The 22,602-nt window shown below is 36.2% G+C and overlaps 1 protein-coding gene across 1 annotated transcript; it reads left to right on the forward strand.

The window, feature by feature from the left end:
• Positions 1 to 854: 854 nt before the first annotated feature.
• Positions 855 to 15,054, forward strand: LOC129263085 (mRNA turnover protein 4 homolog). Its single transcript, XM_054901010.2, has 7 exons — positions 855 to 963; positions 4,678 to 4,736; positions 5,650 to 5,753; positions 6,971 to 7,120; positions 7,874 to 8,025; positions 9,547 to 9,623; positions 10,851 to 15,054. The coding sequence occupies exons 1-7, from the start codon at positions 936 to 938 to the stop codon at positions 10,983 to 10,985; spliced, it is 705 nt and encodes a 234-aa protein (XP_054756985.2). The 5' UTR covers positions 855 to 935; the 3' UTR covers positions 10,986 to 15,054.
• The last annotated feature ends 7,548 nt before the right edge of the window (positions 15,055 to 22,602 follow it).

Raw genomic sequence — 22,602 nt, forward strand, 5'->3', positions numbered from 1 at the left:
ACCTCCTTTTAAATTGGCTTCACCATAATTTGTAGTACAGTTTATTCTTTTTAAAAACCTCCATTGAAACTTGCCTCACCTCCTTTTAAATTGGCTTCACCATAATACAGTTTATTCTTTTTAAAAACCTCCATTAAAACTTGCCTCACCTCCTTTTAAATTGGCTTCACCATAATACAGTCTATTCTTTTTTAAAACCTCCATTGAAACTTGAGCTCACCTCCTTTTAAATTGGCTTCGCCATAATATTCAGGTAAGGTATATTCATTCTTTTTTTTAAAAACATCATTGTTCACTTCCCTCACCTAGATCATTTGGCTATATATAATACCTTTTATTCTACACTATTCTTCCCTTTAAAAAAACCTGATTGTACTCCTGCCTCCCCTGATCTGACATTTGCCTCTCAACGTACTGGAAATAGATACCCTTTTTTCAATATTTTTGTGTTTTTGACACCCTTATCACGTTACGTACGTAACGTGCCCTCTCTTGAAAAAGACATCCTTTTTACGTGTTTTTTTGGTCGCGCATGGTATCCACTCGTCAATATAAGTGGCCCCCCGGGCGTACTGTACATAGTGTTATTTTATTATCTCCTTATATCGGAAACTTCGTTTTACCGAATTGCCATGCACTCTCCGACGCGTTTGAAGTCTTAGACAGCATGGCATACTACCAGCCGATGGTACACACACGCACACACACACACGTTATTTGACAACTTGTCTCTGGAGCCAAAGTTCCTCGCATATAACTATCTGCATGCCTGCACGCAGTGTGTATTGAACACACACGACCACGATCTAATGAATATTCATCGGCGAGACTGACGTCATTTTACGAGTCTCCTTTCAAACTTGGATCATAAGTGCCTACCTTAAATACCCCAAACTCACGTGTGTGCAGGAAAGTGTGAATTCAAAGACAAGAAGATGCCGAAATCAAGACGTGACAAACGAAGTGAGTACAGTTTTTATGAAATTCAAGTTTCATTTATTTAATTGTCCTGTGTGTGATTTGGTTAGAACAGACAGGTGTATTTATATAGAATTCTTTGAAATAACGCACGAAAAACATTTTCAGTTTTTCATCACGGTCCCACTAACCGACAATGACGTCTGTTAATACCGTACGTGTCTATGAATTCTTGATATTGCTGTAAAATGGTAGACTGAGAAAATGTTGAGATAGATACCCATCCTATAATTCTTGATTACAGTGCTTATAGATTTTCAAAATGTGAGGTCAGAATATCAAAAAATTACAGCTCACTGAGACTCATACCGAGGAGATCATTTATTGGTAGGGTGTCTGGAGAAAAAAATTATTTTTCTTATTTCAAGAAAATATCACATTTTCTTTGTGAATTTGAAGAGAAATGACCTTCAGACTGACAGAAATGTAACATTTTTGAAAAAAATCCAATTATTGGCTGCAAAAAAGAAGAATGAAATTGGGTAAATTTTCAGCATTTCTCTGCCATAGACTGTGTAGTTAAGAAATGGACACACACAAATCCAAATTTTTAGCTTCCGAGAGCTGTTATAAATTTATTATTAATGCCAAAAACTTGTCCATAAAGAGTCCAATAGGATTTTTTATGCTCTATCTGATGGTATGATTTTTATAAAGATTTGGAAACCAGATCACAATGAAAAATTGCGACAAAGTGAAAAAAATTGTGCAAAACAGAAATTTCATTTTCCCATAGAAAACGCATGGAGAAATGGCAATTTCAACACACACAAAAATAAGGGTTTGCAATTTATCTCTAAATCCTTATTTAAAATGATCATATAAACTTGTCCTTACTGTCAGAAGAAGCTCCTGAATTTTCTCTTTCCATACATGCCAAACACAAGTTAATAATCAATTCAGATCACATTTTTCTAGTAGCCTGAACTTCCCCGAAAAAATGTGCCATATTTTCCCCTAAATTAGCCTGTTTTAGGCTGACACTTTTCAGTGTGGCTTCAGACACCCTATTATTGGGGTGTGGAAACGACCCACAACGAACAACAACAACAACAACGGTAGACCTAAAGCTTCAGTCTTTGTATTTGGTTGTTCCGCTGAACTCTGTTGGCTCCACTCACCAATACATTGTCTTTCACTTGGTGACAGTACGATTTGCGTACTGTCGCCAAGCGAAAGACAATGAAATCAAGATAGGGTGTCTGAAGCCACACTGAAAAGTGTCAGCATAAGAGACTAGAGAGGCTGATTTAGAGGAAAATATGGCACATTTTTTTGGGAAGTTCAGGCTACTAGAAAAATGTGATCTGAATTGATTATTAACTTGTGTTTGGCATGTATGGAAAGAGAAAATTCAGGGGCTTCTTTTGACAGTAAGGACAAGTTTATATGATCATTTTAAATAAGGATTTAGAGATAAATTGCAAACCCTTATTTTTGTGTGTGTTGAGATTGCCATTTCCCCATGCGTTTTCTATGGGAAAATGAAATTTCTGTTTTGCACAATTTTTTTCACTTTGTCGCAATTTTTCATTGTGATCTGGTTTCCAAATCTTTATAAAAATCATACCATCAGAAAGAGCATTAAAAATCCTATTCGACTCTTTATGGACAAGTTTTTGGCATTAATAATAAATTTATAACAGCTCTCGGAAGCTAAAAATTTGGATTTGTGTGTGTCCATTTCTTCACTACACAGTCTATGGCAGAGAAATGCTGAAAATTGACCTAATTTCATTCTTCTTTTTTGCAGCCAATAATCGGATTTTGTTAAAAAATGTTACATTTCTGTCAGTCTGAAGGTCATTTCTCTTCAAATTCACAAAGAAAATGTGATATTTTCTTGAAATAAGAAAAATAATATTTTTCTCCAGACACCCTAATCAAGATAAACATGGTGCCGGTGGCAAGTTTTTCCCCTTTTCATAAAATTTTTCTCGTTTTTTGAATGAATTCTTGTTTAAAAATGAAATCACTAACGTAGAAATGTCGGAAATGTAGTTGTATCTCATGTACATGATTTAGGGCTAGATCTTTTAGAAAGAAAGTAGAAATCTTGGGGGCGAAAGTTAGAGGTTTTTTGGCGGTACGTGTAAGTTAGATGAAATAAGCATACGTTACTGTGGGGCGCTCTTCCCGAGCATTTCATGGGGCGGTCTGTACTGTCCGATCTTCCCCTTGCATTGTAGTATAGTATCTTTACTTTACATCTCGCTTTTCTCCTTTCATAAAATCATGCACACACGTTTCGCCCTATGTACCGCCATCACTTTAAGTTGTGACATGACCATGATGACAGCAGAATGACATGAGAAATAGAGAAAGAACGATAAGAGTATTAATTAGCAAGTAATTAGCGGAGAAAATTATGTGGAACAATTCATTTCAAAATCACAATTTCTTGAAAACTATCAGAATACGGTATCATGTAAAACTAAAGGGCTACGTCGCACCACGGAAAATCCGGTTCCAAACAAGCATGTCCGGCTCTGCTAGCCCTAGCTAGCTGCGCCGGCACGCTGGCAAATCTAGCATGGCTGGCTGGCGGGAAGTGGAAATGCGCCAGTGTCTATGCATGGACATCATCCGGTTATCAATGATAAGATCGTAATTTGCTGAAATGATTCTGAAACATCCTGTACCTTTGAGGATTGATGATGAATGATGCAACAATTATTTCCGATAATTGTTCCCCACTTTTTGTATGATTTTTTTCCCGGTGTCGCTCGCGCTTTTCATGTGATGAATGAAGAGCTTGTGGAATGCACGCGTGTCACATGCAACGCGTGTTTTCTACACTGGCGAGAATGTTGACTGGCATTGCCTTTGTTTGTGAAAGCTGGAGTGGAGCTTTCAAGTTAGAATATTGACGATGACTGAAATGATAACTTACAATCTTTTTATTAGCTAAAATCTTGCCCAGATTTATTCTCCATTATCTAATTGATGACCTGATACCCCTTTCACAAACCCAATTATGCGGATAATATCGGCATAATTTGGTTGTAAAATCGGAGCGGGACCAGAGTTATCCGCATTATTTCGATGCTGCAATTACCTGCATAATAGCAGCATCTGGACCAGATTTTGGCTTTGTGAACGCATTTCCAAAGTAATGCGGATAATTGCCATGGTGCGGTCACAAAAGGTCACCCTTTTCCAACACAACCCCATCGGAGGGGGCGTGTGCAGTTGCCATGACAATTATCCGCCTTTTTCAGGTCGGGCGCTCGTAAAAAAATAGTGCGGATTATTTTCGGAGTTTGTGAATGCAATTTTTATTGAATTGGAGGATGGGTTTGTGAAAGGCGTATGAATTTTAGGCACATTTTTGGTCAGTAGGAATGAACAGCTAGCTCTATTTCAACTTTGATCTCATATTTTCAACAATCGTAGTTCAAATGTTGGTACATGTAGGACTTTGTCTTTGTTGAAAGAATGTAAATCATAGGCACACCTTGTATACATAGATATCAAACTTTCATAATTTTTTGCATCAAATTTTGATGAAACTTTTTAGAACTTTTCGCTATCTCTCTTCTCTTTCAATTCAAATGGATATTTCCGCAGGGTTTATTTTCCTTGCAGCATTTTCAAATGGACAAATGAATGAGATATGTGTAGTGTATAGTGAGTTTCTTTTTAATATGAGCTGAACATGTATGATAAAATTGAGTTATTTCTTTGTATTTATTCCAGTTTCACTTACAAGAACAAAGAAGAAAGGTCTTGAGACCAAGCAGAGTCTGATTGAGGAGGTGAGTTATCTTTTAAAGCTAAATGAAAGTAGTTGCAGTAAAACACTGATTTCGTGAGAAAATCTGTAAAACCAAGGTTAAGTATTAGTATATCATCATGGATCTAGATCTGGTACAGTTACATAAACTGAACTTTGTGAAATCATAAAATCTAAGCTGAAAAACGATCACACTGAAGATCGCCAACACAGATAGGCACACGTGGGACAGTGTATTATTATTGCTGGAATAAAAACCCGACGGAAGTGCCCAAATCCGCGCTTGTTATGCTTATTTCTCAGCAATTACACAATTTCTTCCAGAATCCTTTGGCACATATTTTGTATTCATACAAACACACACTTGGGTGGTCATTATATTGGATTTTGTAAAAAGTCATTTTGAGATCGTTACCACAACTGGCATTTATCTTTAAGAATATTTTTGTCCATTGATTTTAATAGGAAGAATATTAAAGGGTTAACTCTTCAGACAAAGCAAATAAATATGATAAGCAGAATAGTTGTTGGTCCTTTTGCATAATATTCAGTATTTTGGTAACATTGCCATCTAACGGTAAAGTGTACCAATGTGACGATGCTCACCTGCCAATCAAATCAAGGATCCCTTGGGAGTAACCATTTGATGGCAGAGGTATTATAATAGTAACTTTTCTGCAAGAGTACCTGAATGCTTGAAGCAATCAGTTGAGCATTTCAAACGATTCATCAATTTCTTTGATTGCTTAGGGGCCCGTTGCAGAAAGAGTTGCGATCAAACGCAACTCAAAAAATCTTGCGCAACTTGATTTTCAGCCAATGAAGCACCCGTATTTGGGACTTGCGCTTGATATTTTGACTTGCGTTTAAACGCAACTCTTTCTGCAACAGGCTCCTTGTCAGGGTCTTTAAAGACTTTTTTTTCCTTTTTCCAGGTTCGAGACAGTGTGGACAAGTATGCCCGGATAGTCGTGTTCTCGGTGGAGAACATGAGGAACAGCAAGATCAAAGATGTCAGGAATAACTGGAAGCATAGCAGGTAGGCCAGTGTTCAACCCCCCCCCCCCCAATATAGGCATTCAATTGCATTGTATATAAGCCCTCTATGGTGCAGAAAATTGGACATTGAATTGAATAGAGTCACATGAAAAAGATACTGTCATTCAAGCTGTCGGTCTGGCGCAAAATGCTCCAGGTCAGTCGGAGAGGAAGGAAAAGTAATGCAAGGATGCAGGAGAGAGAAAGGATCCCTAAAGGTGAAGGTCTACACTACTAATGCAGATGAAGAAGAGAAAACTAACCAAATACAGCCATTAGAAATGGCCAGGTAGGGTAGTTTAAAGTACGATGGAAGGTGAAGTGGAAGGATATGCCAGGCCAGGTCAGAGGAAGACTTAATGGATAGATAATATCAGGAATTGGACAGTAGGTGGAATAGCCATGGCCAAAGAAAATGCATACAAGAGAATGCCAATCATTCTTTAAGGGCTATGGCAACACAGTAGGAGTAGTCCTATAGCTTTGAATGGGTGGTTTGCTCACATTTTCTGACTGCAATCATGATCAGTCATGTGAACTAGACTAGGGATGAGTTGTTACAAGTTTTTGACCAGTGCCTGCCTCTGATTTATGGGCAGAGACTGGCTGATTAGTGAAATAAAGAATGCATCAGAAATTCAGCGTTGCCAAAGACAAACCACTTCATGATCTATATTGAAAATGTCACATGATTTTAGATTTCAAACCTTGAATCAACCAAATAGGACTGGAACAATGAGACCGAGCAGGTTAGAGTCAAGCAAGAAAATTGAGAAAATCAAGAAATGTTATTTCCAAACAAGACTGAAAAGGTGACAGAGGCCAGGGTGATGTATTTTTTTCAGAGCAGAAGTGAATGACAGCCATTTTTACAGGAAAAAACAGTTTACGATATGCAAGTGTTTATATATATATATATAAAGACACATTCTGAACTCTAGTCTAAAATGTGGTTTGGTTCCTAAATTTTTTATTCTTTTTTAATTTTTTTTGTGGAATTTTGTCATTCATTATAATACAGTTTTCATAACATACCAAAATAATATGGTGATTACTTCTCTTGGCTTGAATCATAGTGTACTTAATCTCATTCCAAACAACGATTTTCTTCGAGATTATTATAACATTCGCATTAAAACTAAACCTTAGAATACTGTCCATGGAGCCTACAGTAGCTTGCTAATCATTTCTAATATCCTACCCTTCTTTGTCTGCTAGATTCTTCTTTGGAAAGAATAAGGTGATGATGGTGGCCCTAGGAAAGACACCCGAAGAAGAATACAGGGACAACCTCCACCGGGTCAGCAAACTATTGATAGGCAACGTGGGACTACTCTTCACAAACCAAACCAAAGAAGAGGTTGTTGAGTAAGTCACGTTTATCAACTTTTCATAGTTATTATTATTATTATTTATTTATTTATTGTTTACTTAGGCCCCCACTCCACAGAAATCCTTCAAAGAACACTGAAAGACCCGAAATTCGCAAGGACTTTCCGCAGTCTCCAAACAGTGACATATACTGTCTCTTCTATGGAACGGCTCATGAAACCTGTGAGAGACCATGGAAAGATCAAGAAAATTTCATGGTCCTCCAAGGTTATTTCAGCAGTATTGCTTTCTGTGATATGGGGGTTTAACAACTATGTGATAAAGATTTTTTGTTTTAATTGATGTTTGAAGGAATATCCATATGCATCTTTTTCTGTTGTCACGTGATAATCATGTGATTATCATGTGATAATTGTGTGATGACTCGCGATGATATCATGTGATCATATCATGTAAAATATAAACAGCAGTATAACTTTAATGTGAGCTTTAAAGGTTTGCATGGTCGTAAGACTGGATGGTAAATTTTGCGGTAATACCTTGATAGTCAGTCCTGAAATGGACTGTTTATCTTTCTGATAATAGCTCTTAAAAGAACGGTTATTCTCGACATTTTAGCACATAACCTTTGCTCTTCGTCCAACAGTCCTTTTCAGGACTAAGTTACATGGTGTAACTACAAACGCACCGTCCAACATAACTTCAGTTATTAAACTAAGATGAAATCTTGAAATAATAATGAATAATAGATTACCTATTAACCTATCTCCCCCCTGATTCTTATTGAAGATACTTTGAGGAGTTTGTCGAAGCAGACTATGCAAGGTCAGGAAACGTTGCGACGGAAACGGTGACGTTATTCGAGGGCCCCTTAGAAGACTTTCAACACTCTATGGAACCACAGCTCAGGCAATTACGTCTTCCAACAGTTCTCAAGAAAGGTTGGTCCAGCAATGAATGCTACTGGGCAATTCCATAAAATGATAAACCTTTTGTACGTCCGACCCCCATATTTCTCAAGTCTTACTTCTTTTTATAAACTGACCAAGTCATGGTCCTTTGAGAACATTACAGACTGTCAAAAGAACAACAAAGCAGAGACAGAAAATTTCACGAAGGTCCCACACATAATAGGGGGTTGGACGTACATATTTTATGGGATTGCCCTACTTCTACTTTTTTAAATTGTATTTCGCTCTTTTGGCATATAGTTTTATGTTGTAGCTGAACTGGGGCAGTATACATGTACAAGTGCCTACAAGGTGGATATGTACACTATAAAATACCCTGGTTGTATCATTATTATTATTTTATTCCTTGAATCTCATTCTCATCCTCTCTTTCATTCCTTGGCATGAAATAGGCTGCCTGGTAATGCAATTCAGTTCTTGCTTTTGTCACTGCAGTGCAGTAACTGGGTAGGATGTGTTTTTCAAAGCTGTTTTGTATAAAGTTAAGCTCTACTTCATGCATGACCTCAAAGATACTACAAGGGGAAGTTCGGACAGTACATAGACCGCGTAATGAAACGCTCGGGAAGAGCGCCCCACAGCGTTGAGTAAGTAACGACCTCTTTTGACCTTTGCGTATCGCGAGATGGTTGTGTACAAAACATATGAGAGAAATGGTGAAGGGTTGAAGGAATAGACGATTTTTACATTTAAAAATTTTTTCATTCATTTTTTTTTCCTTAAATTTAAGATGAATATATTTCAGAGGTTTCTGGGTAATAAAAGGTGGTATTCTCATGCACCACCCTTGAGCCCTCTCCAAAGTCCCCTCTCATTTCCCCCATATGTTTTATATACAGCTGCGTGCCGATGTGCGACGGTTTACTTACTCAACGCTAGTGGGCGTCCTTCCCCATGAGCATTTATCGGGCGTTTGGGAGCATTTTAAGAAATCGCCGAAGTGTCCGATCTTCCCCGTGTAGTATCTTTGATGACCTGTAACCTGTACTTGGATGCCAATTCACTTTCTCAATCACTGCACTGAAGCTAATACCTCCTTCCCATTGTGGCGCGATCCTTTACAAAAGCCACGATTAGCCTCTCGTAACTGATCGCCAAAATATTTGAACCAGTCAAGTTTTTCTATGACCAGTATGATAGCCACAACTGATCCAATATGGTCATATACGATCTGATAAGATCACTACGATTACTCCATGAGTAAGACTGCTGTTTGAATCGTGGCGCAAATCGTGACAGTGGGAACAATGTATAAAACAGCTAAAGTTTATTTAATCCAACTCTAGTTTAAATACATCTGATGATGCTGATTAAAAAGTTCACAATTTGTCATAATTTGATTAGGGACATAGAAAATCCTCTCAAACCAAATTGATATATTCCAGTAGTCAAAATGAATATTGCATGTACTTTGTGCCATCACATTGGGCATTTGGATTTTTTTTTAGTTACACACTATCAGTAATGTATTTTTTTACTTCTGTTTGAAAGGTGTAATACATCTTACCAGTGACCATACCGTATGTAATATAGGTGACACTCTGACTCCAGAACAAGCAAGAATACTGGTAAGTAGATTCCTTAAATTGCCACTTGGTCTACACCTGATGGGTGTTTCATAAAGCTGTCTGTAATTTAAGAGTGACTTTATGAAGACTGGTGATCCTTGTAGAAAATGTTACACACCAAATTTTCATTAGTGTTGGTTTAGCGCCTAAGATAAGATCACCAGTCATTCATAAAGTTGCTTGTAACTTTAAGAAAAGCTTTACGAAAATGATGAAGAAAATGATGAAAAAAGTGATGAAAATCCATAATTATTGTTCGAAATAGACATAAAATGAAATACTCCGAAAATTTCAGCTGTTTTCTTTTATGGTTTCGTGTCACATGGTCTAATTCTACTACGTCTTCAACCAATTGTCTACTCACCATTTGGTCTAATTGCAATTAATCCCAAGATTGTCTAATTTCCAGTTAGGAAAGTTAGTTTACCCACTTTTTAAGTTATTCACTTAGTCTATATATAAAAATATACTGTTCATTAAACCGAATTCAATTGACAAATGAAAAAATAATTAAGTGGTTATTCGACCAACAGTTAAAGAAAAGCTATCGCTAATTATATATGCTTTATGGTCATTTGTCTTACCTTGCACGGGTCATTGGTGAAATGAAATATAATGAAACAATAGCAAGTTACATGAGTATCCATATAAAATTAGAATATACTTGATGCATTATGAAATATAAATGAATTATGTTATTATCATTACTATCATTATCTGGTTTTAACAATATTAATGATATATTATTTGCCATTTATTTTAATTCATATCTTTATTACAGATGTTTTTATAAAATATGGTTTACATTTTATTAAACCTGAAGGAATTGTATTCTTGACATATTTCAGTCTCATTTTAGGAAGTTGTTATTTATTGGGGAAGAAAGAAAAGAAATGTGTTTTTATTGAAATTATTATTACTATTAATTATCATTACTAGTATTATTGTTTTTTTTACCTGCATGCTAATCGTTTTTATAATTCAAATTCCCCCCCCAAAAAAAAAAAAAAAAAAAATTGTATGTACCAAATTACCCTGTATTCATCATTTTTCTCTTTGTATCTTTTGGATGATTCTTTTTTTACCACAAAAGTTAATGGGAAAAAAAAGACAAATGTCATAGTATATCAACCATATATATGTAATACTGTATGTGGAACATTATAATCATATGTGATTCTGCTTTTCATTCAGTTTTTCCTCATTTTCATCTTTGTTATTAAACAGAAATTGTTTGCCAAGCCCATCGCTGAGTTCAAACTAAATCTGGCTGCCTGCTGGTCCAACGATGGAACATTCAAGGAGTTCAGGTTACCCAATTCCAAATCAAGGAGCGATGGCGATGATGAGGATGAAGACTAATTTTTCATAAATGGACAAGATTATAAATAAGACTTTACAGAAAGACTGAAGTCAATGAGAGGTTCATATTTTGGAGGAAATGTCACTGTTGTCTGATATTTTAGTGAAAAAAGGGATACATGATGCAAGATATATGTTGCAGTGAAGGCAGTGGAAAGCTTTTGGTCCTTTGATCCTTGCAAGGGTAGGTTTCTCTTTTTTAAAAGTAACTCCTGAAGGAACTCTGCAAAACAGCTTTCCTCCGCATCAATGCCAAGCTGGTATATAACCAAAGTCAATCGGTCTTAGCGTCTGACCTTATTTACACATCAGAAAGTACTCTTGGTCCTTTTTGTTAAGTGGAGATAATGGCCGAGCCAGGATTCAAACTTACAACCTCAGAATTATGAGTCCAGTGCTCTGACCATTGACCACACTTACCTTGGTGTGTTGCCTTAAACTCATTAGATGGTATTTTACTTTTATGGAGTGCCAGTTGTCAACTCGTTCACCAATTAAAAGTTATTCTCATTCTGCTGCAAATAGTTGTCAAGAAATCAATTGAGTTGTGAAATGGATTTTCACTGAGTGATTTTTGTCTCGCCTGCATAGCAGAGCGAGACTATAGGCGCCGCTTTTCCGACGGCGGCGGCGGCGTCAACATCAAATCTTAACCTAAGGTTAAGTTTTTGAAATGACATCATAACTTAGAAAGTATGTGGACCTAGTTCATGAAACTTGGACATAAGGTTAATCAAGTATTAGTGAACATCCTTTCTGAGTTTCAGGTCACATGACCAAGGTCAAAGGTCATTTAGGGTCAATGAACTTTGGTCAAGTTGGGGTATTTGTTGAATTACCTTCATAACTTCGAAAGTTTATGGAGTGAATGAAATGTGGACATGGGTGGAGTTGACAAGTCTTAAGTCACCGTTCAAATGTCATCTATGGTCAATGAACGTGGTATTATGTCATTATATGAATGGTGTTTTTGTGAATGATTATTTTATAGTAGTTTTCAAAGTTAGCACAGCTGCTATATTAAATCGCGTAATGCAGGCGAGACTGCCAGAGGCGTTCCACTTGTTTTTTTCTCTCGGCCAATCAGATGCGAGGATTTCATTAGGATATAAGAGAAATCATTTACACATTTTTGTTCATGAAACACTCCTCAGTCATATCACAGCATATTTGTGATAACTTACCCTTCAAGAAAGACCAGGGCCTTGTCTCACAAAAAGCTGTTATTTTACTGGGCCCCATCCTACAAAGAGTTACGATTGATCCAATCAATCATAACTTTATGGAAATCCATCAGTGTCATAATATTTCCACAGGAAGTTTGCAAAATGTCCTTTGTAATCAAAGGAGAACACACCAAATTGTCAAGAAATCAATGAATTTATGGATATACATTCAAATGTAGAAAATTTGTTGAGCAAACATGCATTTTATATGTTGACTTTGCTTGATTTCCATATTTGCGATTGATCAGATCAAACGCAACTCTTTGTAAAACAGGCCCCTGATCAATCTCAGCTATAGATGAAACAAAATCGATGACATAATTCTTCATCTATTAAAATGCACACAATTTTCCTTTTGAAACAGAGGAGCACACTGATATGTCAATCAGATGAAGTATACATCGTATTTAGAAAACACGTTAAATGGGGCCCCGTCGTACAAAGAGTTGCGATTGATCAGATCAACCACAACTATGGAAAGCCAGCCAAGCTTACATCTAAAATGCATGTTCAAAACCTTTTCTAGATATATGTATACTCATACATTCATTGCTCAAGTTGTCTTGACAATTTGATGTGCTCCTCTTTGTTCACAAAAGGACCGAGTGCAAAATTTCGGTAAGGAAAATTATGACATTGATAGATTTCCAAATAGTTTAGGATGATGGGACCCTGGGCCCCATCTTACAAAGAGTTACGATTGATCCAATCAATCGTAACTCTATGGAAATCCAAAAGTGTCATAATTTTGCAAAAAAAAGGAAATTTGCAAAATGTCCTTTGTAAACAAAGGAGAACACCCCAAATTGTCAAGAAATCAATGAATTTATGGATATGAATTCATATCTAGAATTTTTTTGGAACAAACATGCATTTCATATGTTGACTTTGGTGGCTCTCCATATTTGCGATTTATTTGATCAATCACAACTCTTTGTAAGATGGGCCCCAGATTTACAAATAATAGATGATGTTGTGCCTGGCTTTCCATAGTTGTGGTCGATTGGATCAAACACATGCTTTTGTAAGATGGGACCTAGAGATGCTTTTAAGGGTGGCAATTTATTCTCAGCAATGTTTACTCTTCATTGCTTCTGTATTTGATTTTAGATTTTACTGTAGATACTTTAGATACTGTACCTCTAATTGGAGAGTTTTATTGAGTTATTTATTCAGATGAGTGCATGCTTGGAAGGTTTTGAAATCCAGGGCCCCGTCTTACAAAGAGTTACGATTGATCCAGTCAATCGTAACTCTATGGAAATCCATCAGTGTCATTATTTTCTTCTACAGGAAATGTGCACATTGTCTGTTGTAAACAAAGAGAAGCACAGTGAATTTTATAGACAACGATGAATGCATGAATATGCATCATAGCTAGAAAATATTTTGAACAAACATGCATTACAGATGTTGACATTGCTGGCCGTCCATAGTTGCGATCGATCGGATCAATCGCAACTCTTTGTAAGATGGGGCCCAGTTCTCTGTTTTTCTTTCCAGATTAATCACTGTAACAGGGACTTAAGAATTCAGCTTCAGTTTTAAAAGCTGATTTTTTTTTCAACTCCTGAAGAATTTCTGTCGCACAGATGTCTAGAAGCTATTGCACCATCAGCCTTTTTTTATAGATTTTTTTTAATTATTTGTGGGTACTTACAGCCTTCTGATGCATTTACTTTTTAATTTCTTAAATTATTATGATCTTCAAATTAGATACAAATTATTATTACATTGAACCTGAACCCAAGACAATGAGCTGTGTATTGTCTCTAGTCTTCTCGCCCGTATAGTGGAACAAGATTCACTGGCCAACATGAAATTTTACCCGGGGGCTGGGGGAGATTTAGCCCTCGAAATGCTCAAAAGAGCACTGGAAATCCCCATTCATGGTCATTGCAATGTTAAAGGGATGGTCCAGGCTGGAGATATTTATAGCTCAATAAATAGAGTGAAATTCACAAAGCAAAATGCTGAAAATTTGATCAAAATCGGATAACAAATAACAAAGTTATTGAATTTTAAAGATTAGTATTATTCCGGTGAAACAGTTCTAGGCATGTCTTCATGAATATTTATTAGGTGGGCTGATGATGTCATATCTCCACTTGTTCTTTTGTGTTTTATTATATGAAATCAGGGTCATTCAAAAATGTTCTATGAAGAACTAAAACAATTGGATTGGCAACTGATTAAGTGCATTAGTTATGTATTGCCGCAACTTATATCATCATAATGGAGGCACATAATTTACACATGTATGAAAAAATGAAACAATTATGATTTCATGTAATAACATAAGTAAAAAGAAAGTGGGGATGTGACATCATCAGCCCACCTAATGAATATTCATGACGATGTGCATATAACTGTTTTCACAAAATATTGATAAACTTTAAAATTCAATAACTTTGTTATTTTTTTAACTGATTTTGGTGAAATTTTCAGCATTTTGCTCTGTGAATTTTACTCTATTTGTGTAGATATAGATATTTTCAGCCCGGACCATCCCTTTAAAGCTTATCCAATGTTGTAGATTTAGGCAGTATGATGTGAAAAGTAGCCCCTGATAATTTTTTTTTTGCCTGCTGGCCCTAATTCTTTAGTCCAATTTAACTTAGGCCATAGTTGAAATCTGTTTATTAAATTAAGGCAAGCTGATAATGTCAAATCTTTGTACCTACCTTATCATGTCTAACATTCCTTTCCCCATTCTTTAATGGTGCAGAAAACTATTTTAGAAAGTAATCATCCCCAGAGAGTTGACTTGTTACATGTGTATCTGATTCGAGTTTCTGTCTTATTTCAAAATGTCAATAAAAAATAAGAATATTTACATACAATGATTATGTAGCTCTTATGTATCATTTTTTTTTAATTGCTTCTCATACAAGTTTAGTGCAAGCCTAAGGATACAAAATTATGGTAGTAGAATGAAATACCGACAGAAAGAATGAAAGAGGGAAAGAGAAAGGGGACGTGAGGGAGAGAGGGGAGGGGGAATGAAAGAGGGAGGGAGAGAGGGGAGGGGAGGGAGAGAGGGGAAGGGGAGTGAAAGAGAGAAAGGGGACGTGAGGGAGAGAGGGGAGGGGGAATGAAAGAGGGAGGGAGAGAGGGGGAATGAAAGAGGGAGGGAGAGAGGGGAAGGGGAGTGAAAGAGAGAGGGGAGGGGGAATGAAAGATGGAAAGAGAAAGGGGAAGAGAGAGGGGAGGGGGGAATGAAAGAGAGAAAGGGGAAGAGAGAGGGGAGGGGGAATGAAAGAGGAAGGGGAAGGGAGGGAGAGAGGGGAAGGGAATGAAAGATGGAAAGAGAGAGGGGAGGGGGAATGAAAGAGGGAAATAGAAAGTGGAAGGGAGAGAGAGAAAACAAAGTCCTACAAATATATGCGAGAATTAAAATTGATTTTATATTATACGTTCTTATATAACCAGATTATAACCGTTCTTTGTCCCGTATTTCTTATTTGTTATAAAGCAAACAGTGGATGGATGGGGGTTCTGGTTTATATGGATTTACGGATACAGAAATATTGAGGCAATACCAATTATTTGTTCGTATAGGTTTAATCTATCTATTTCAACATGCAAAATAGTATTCCCATTGACAACAAAACGGTGTTACATTTATGAATTATTAGTTGAAGTCAGGGGCGGATCCAGGATTTTCAAAGGGGGGGGGGGGAAGTTTTCACTAATGAATGTCATTTCGTCCACGGAAAATCTGATCTGACAAGCAAGCAAACAAAAAGGTCCTCACTTGTATATCGACGACATATTCCCATTTAAAGGTCAAATCCACCTCAGAAAAATGTTGATATGAATAAACAGAGAAAAATCAAACTAGCATAATGCTGAAAATTTCATCAAAATCGGATGTAAAATAAGAAAGTTATGGCATTTTAAAGTTTCGCTTAATTTTCACAAAACAGCGATATGCACAACTCAGTGACATGCAAATGAGTCAGTCGGTGATGTCCATCACTCACTATTTCTTTTGTTTTTTATTGTTTGAATTATGCAATATTTCATTTTTTACAAATTTGACAATAAGGACCAACTTGACTGAACCATATAATATTACACAATGCTAATTCCACGTATTCAGGGAGGAATTAATCGTTGTTTCACTTGGCAATGAAGAGAAAATTAGAATATTTCATATTTCATATAATAAAATACAAAAGATATAGGCCCGTATTCTGAACTCGGGTTTAAATTAAACCCTGGTTTTAACTATGGAGAGCCAACTGGAGCACAAATCCCTAACAGTACACATTCAATTTATTAACTCACACGACATCCATATTGCTCTTAACTGTCTGGGAATGATAACTGAAGTATTTTTCTTCATTATGAAAGCAAAAGGATACAAAATAGTAAACATAAGAAATATACAATTTAAACAGAATATCTGAATTTTTGGCTCCCCATAATTTTAGTACTGAGTTAGACCGCTGTCTAAGTTAAACCTGACTTCAGAATACGGGCCATAGTGAGTAGATGACGTCATCAGTCTCCTCATTTGCATACTGACCATGATGTGCATATAACTGTTTTGTGAAATTAAGCGAAACTTTAAAATGTCATAACTTTCTTATTTCACATCCGATTTTGATGAAATTTTCAGTGTTATGCTTGTTGGATTTTTCTCTTTTGATTCAAATCAACTTTTTGTTGGGGTGGACTTGTCCTTTAATGTTGCAACTTTTAAAGGGGGCACACTTGTGTAAGAGCGGCATATTAAATTTAAAGATATTGTCTATGGCTTTCCAGGGGCACAGGCTGGAATTGTGCCCCCGCCCCCCTGAATCCGCCACTGGTTGAAGTAGAACATTGCTTGAAATAAATTGTTCATGACAGGGAAAACCAAACCAAAATTATGCTCCTAGCTACAGCATGATTATTACCGGGGAAAAGATTAGAGTCTCACTTTCTACCACTAGCCCTTGGCATGTATGAAATCAAACCGCTATATGCTCTTAAAAATTATGTTTGCATCGCTGAATATCATTTTAAACAGCGATCTGTCAGATATCATGCAGGCAAATCATGGAATTCCTCGTGAATTTGAATTGCCTTTTTAATTCTTTGCCACATGAAACAGAAAAGTGCAATTTTATGCAGGATAATATGAGATCTATATATGTTGGTAGGCCTATTCGATTCTACTTTTATCTCCTACTATCATGTCTCCCTCAAAACTATTATTCTTCCTTCAGGGCGTGCTTCAGATGTGTAAAAACAAACTGGTTCATTACTTATATATCAACTACTTACTTGTTTTGATTTTACATTTTTTTTACAATATCCTAGCCTTACCAATTTTTCTATTCTCCTCTGGGGCCTATAACTCACAAGCTATGCTTTCAACTTAGGCCCCTCCATTCTTCGCTGGTTTTAATTCTTACTGTGTATAAACTCCTATTTGTCTAAAGAATCATTTATTTAATTTTATGATATGTTATACCCATGTCAACCAATGTGAAATGTTTGTATATATGTGAATTATGGACATAAACTGAAACTGAAATTGAAACTGAAATTATGCATCAAGCACAAAACGTGAATATTTTCACCTTTTGATTATTGGTTAATGGTCAAAATACATGATAAACAATTCAAAGGTCATGTTGGTGAATGTGTTTCACCGAAAACTTTGCCTACTATTTGTAGATTTTTACAAATAATTGGGTTGACTATGAACAATTATTTTCTGTCGGACACAACGGGGTAACCATTTATACCATTCCCTTTTGATGCATTATCCCACCGTTAATCGCACCATAATCCGATACCGTCTATATCAAAGCTATGATTTTGAATGACATAATTATTATAACCTTCGCTTGGTTTATAGTTTGTTTTATTGGTGTCATAACACTATGGCTATCGATGGAATTTCTTTTCAAAGCCGGAGCACGCAATATTTGTTTGTAAAATTGATGAAGTGAAATTAAAGGGGAGTACTGACATGCTGCCATAAACTTGGATAAGTTGGAAGCAGAAAATTAAGAATTTGCTGTAACAATCATCTTGAGTTGGATCTACAACCAGTATAATTATGATGATGATGATGCAGGGGCCACAGAAACGGGGGGGGGGGGGGGGCTGCGGGGGCTTCAGCTCCTGTACATTTTCCCCAAACCGTGTACCAAAAACGTAAAAATTACCATCTAATTGTGATTTTTTTTGCATGGTCAGCCCCCCCCCCCACTTGCAAAACCGTTCCGCGGCCCCTGAAATGATGATGATTAAAATAATAATATTATTATTATTGTTATCATTATTATTGTTATTATTATTATTATTATTATTAATAGTATAGTAATTCATCACTTTATTAACATTCAAATCGTTCAAACAAAGGAATAAAATATATACAAACATAGAAGAAAGGAACGCCCAGGACATATCTGAGTAACAGAACAAGCAGGGCATACATAAATAACATAGATTATATTAACATAATAGCATATACAATACATTACTATAATTACCCCGAATCAAAATATTAAAACAAGCATGAAATTATTAAAAAGAAGTGCAGTATGTAGAAGAAAAACGGGAACTAAAGCAGTTGAGAAAAGAGAGGTAGAAATAAAAGAAGGGAGAGATGGCACATACAAAGGTGAAATAAAAAATAGAAGAGAAGGAATGAGAAAGGGGGAGAGTAAAAGAGAGAGGAGAGAGAGTGAGAGGGTGAGGGCTGGTGGGAGAGAGAGGGGGGGGGGTGTGAGAGAGAAAGAGAAAGAAAAACAACATGTGACTTCCAGGGCATTACATAAATTCAAATGATTGCACATAATTATATCATCACACTAATATCAATTTAACTATCATTCTCAAGACACTGACGAATTTACCGCGAGATTTTTAGATATCCACTACGGCACTGTCAGATGTGACCATGGAAAGGGACAGGGGAGGGGGGGGGGGCAAGCCGAATTCAATCACAGGGGAAAATACGGTTATACTAAATATGTATATCTCTCTATCAATATGCTCATATTTTTTCTCCATCTTTTCCCCCTTTCTCCTTATTTTTTTTCTTTTGGTCACCCCCTGCCTACCACCTGTATCGTCGCACCATGATGTTGCCCGATCTCCATCTAGAACCAAAACTGAATTATTTATAATCCTCTATACAAACACGGCTGAAAGTTCTTGATCGTAAAAAATGAATTTACTGATAATAAAGGAGATAACGGACTGGAGAGTGGAAACTAGTGAGGAGCATGACAAAGAGAAAATAATGTAATCATAAAAGAGGAAAAAGAATTAGATTGCTGCTATATATATAAAACCCTCTGTTATGAAAAGGAAGTCTGCGTGCGTGTGGGTGTGTCTTAACACAATGTGGATAATGTTTTATTCTAGTAGCTCACTTTATTTACAGATCATTATCATTCCCAGGTATCACCGACATCCATAACAGACAAGACCAAGAAATTGAATACATCCAGTGACGGATCCGGTGGCTTATACGGTCCGCATACCCCCCCCCCCCCCTCTTCCTTTGAGAGCCACAACAAATATTCAAACAGGAAATGCAGTGGAAAATGTCTGGCATACGCAAGTGAAGACATTTTTTTTAAGCTTGTCAGATTTTTTTTCAGAACAAAACTGCCCCCTTGGAAAATCCCGGTTCCGACCTTGAATACATCATTTCAGTCTTGTAGATGTTGTCTAAAAAAAAATCAGCTAGCTATTTCCTTCTCTTTAAAGAAAATGCAAACTTGAAAGTTCACAAACAAATATGCAATAGGAAAAAAATCCGGACGAGAACGAAACAAAAAATAGGGCGAGATGCTTTTTGAAAGAAATAGATTTCAATCTTGAAATGCCAGTCGGAATTATATTTGTGCATTGATGCAATTCATTTTATGTGAAAGGTCATGCAGTGTCGGCAATATTAGTAGTTTTTGAAGGCACAAATAACAAGAATCTTTGGCGGTCTTCTTGTCGATGTCATATCTAGGTTTTGATGGCGCCAGGGTAGAGAGTTTGTAGTCTTTTCTTGAGCATACACTGGTCCTGAAAGGAGCGACCAAGGAAAGACGTTTCGGCAAGTAATATCATGTTGTCGTCTTCAGGAGAACAGGCAAAGTTTAGAAAAACATACTTGTTAACATCACGGGTTTAGGCTGCCCTTACACCGTATTTTCATGAAAAGAATCTTCATAATATTCATAATGAAGTATATCAACAGTGAGAGACTTTTATGGGATTAACCAAAGACTACAATCAAGGCTTTGAAGAGGGTGTTGACCCTGATGACAAAGGTATTTCAATAAAAGCAGAAAAACTAGAGAAAACAATTTGAGAAATGAGGTTCGACGAAACTCCATCAAATAATTAGAAAGTTATGAATTTTCAAAGATTTGAATTTGTGACGCCATAGTTACGCGAGCAGCTGCCCCATAAATTTTGTCAATGGTTCATGATGACTGAAAATATTTTATTTATAATAGCGAAAATGAATTGATGTGTCTGATGATATAATAAATGCCCAGGTAAAATAATCCTACTTTTCTAAGAAAATATGCAGTTTATGGAATTTATATCACATGACCAGGGGGGCTGCTCACATTATAATGACGTCATAAAACCACAATTGTTAGCATCTGTTACTCTGTTAAACTGGATTTTTGCTAAATCTTCATCAGTATATGTTTATCTTCTTTATCTACTTCTATGAAAACCAACTTCCCTCGAGGGTAACTTCCCCTTTAAATCGATGAAAGATATTAAAGTACCGTCGATATTGCCTGTTACACGACGCGAACAGAAAAGAGAACAAAATTGGCGGCATAAACGATTATCTAGCATGGATATTTTTGGCCGATCAGTTGCTACGGGGGCTGGAAATTATTCATAAAATGAATTCATTTTCTTAGCTGTTCGCTATAGCGTGAATATTATTTGACAAAAGACATATTGCTCTGCTGATCCCCAATAAAACTGGGCAGTAATTCGAACTTGATGAGTGAACGTGGTTAAAAATAACATCTTCGCTTTTCGGGGAGTGAAAGTGTTTCCCGTTTAAAAAAAACATGGATTTCAAGTGCTATTTTCACAAACAGTTTTTCTTTTATTCATTTTTCAATTCCATGTTAAAATTTTAATTTGAAAATCAGATATTAGTGCTTATAATTATGATGATTAGTAAGATGGTAGTGATGATGACGGTTGTGATAGTGATGTCGGTGGTGGTGGCGATGATGATTGTGATGATGGTGATGATGATGGTGATGATGATGATGACGGTGATGATGGTGATAATGATGATGATGATGATGATGATGACGACGGTGATGGTGATGATGATGATGATTATGATGATGATGATGATGATTATGATGATGATGATGATGATGATGGTGATGATGATGATCAAAGTGATGATGGTATTAATTTTTTATTTCTCAAGTAATTGAAATTCATATTTTTTTAGGGCACTGTCTATAGTTTAACACTGTTTTGTGTTACTACGACCTATGTGATTATCAGTCGATTTATTTATTTTTTTCCTGAAAAACATGATATTTCACTCACTCTATCTTTCTATTTCTCTATCTGTAAATACAGTGCGTCCCACAAAAAAAAACGAAACCAAGATTTAGCGATGATTTATCATAACTTAATCATAAATACAATAGACAAATTACCTACTAATGTAAAGCTTGGAATTTCCTTTGTCATCTAAAATCATTTAGATAATTCCTCGTTCACGCATGAGTGAGTAAAAACAATTTGAAGAAAGGATACCAAAAACTCAATTTGCGGGGAGTATCTGAATTTCAAAAATAAAATCACATGCGTAAAAAGTTCAGTATCTGCTCTTTTATTTGATACCTTAATCACAGAAAAAATGGTCAAGAAGTAAACAAATATTCTGTTCCCTCGAAACAATGCTTGTATTTCCATAAATTTCATTGAATAAACGTGTTTTCACCGGTTTCCCACAGAACTTATCGCACGGTTTTTTAACAAAAGGCTTAATGCATGGCTGAACGTCAACAAAACGGAGTGTCGAGTGAGGCTGAACGCTAGCCTGAAAAACCTCTTCATTTAATGAAATTATTGAAATTCAAGCCTTATTTCAAATAACCAGAACTTTGTTACTTCTTGACCATTTTCTGTAATTGAGGAATCGAATTAAACCCTACAGCCCGTCAAGTGACTTTTTGGTATCCCTTTTTTATTTGTTTTGCTCACTCATGCGTGAATGAAAAATAATCTAAGTAATTTCAGATAAAAGAATACCTTCTAAGCTTTACAATGGTAGGTCCTTTATCTATTGTATTTGTGATTAAGTTATGATAAATCGTCGATAAATCTCGGTTTCGGTTTTGTGGGACGCACTGTATATATTACTGATCGACGATTCA

This window comes from Lytechinus pictus, chromosome 1 (assembly GCF_037042905.1).
Source record: "Lytechinus pictus isolate F3 Inbred chromosome 1, Lp3.0, whole genome shotgun sequence".
Lineage (NCBI taxonomy): Eukaryota > Metazoa > Echinodermata > Echinoidea > Temnopleuroida > Toxopneustidae > Lytechinus > Lytechinus pictus.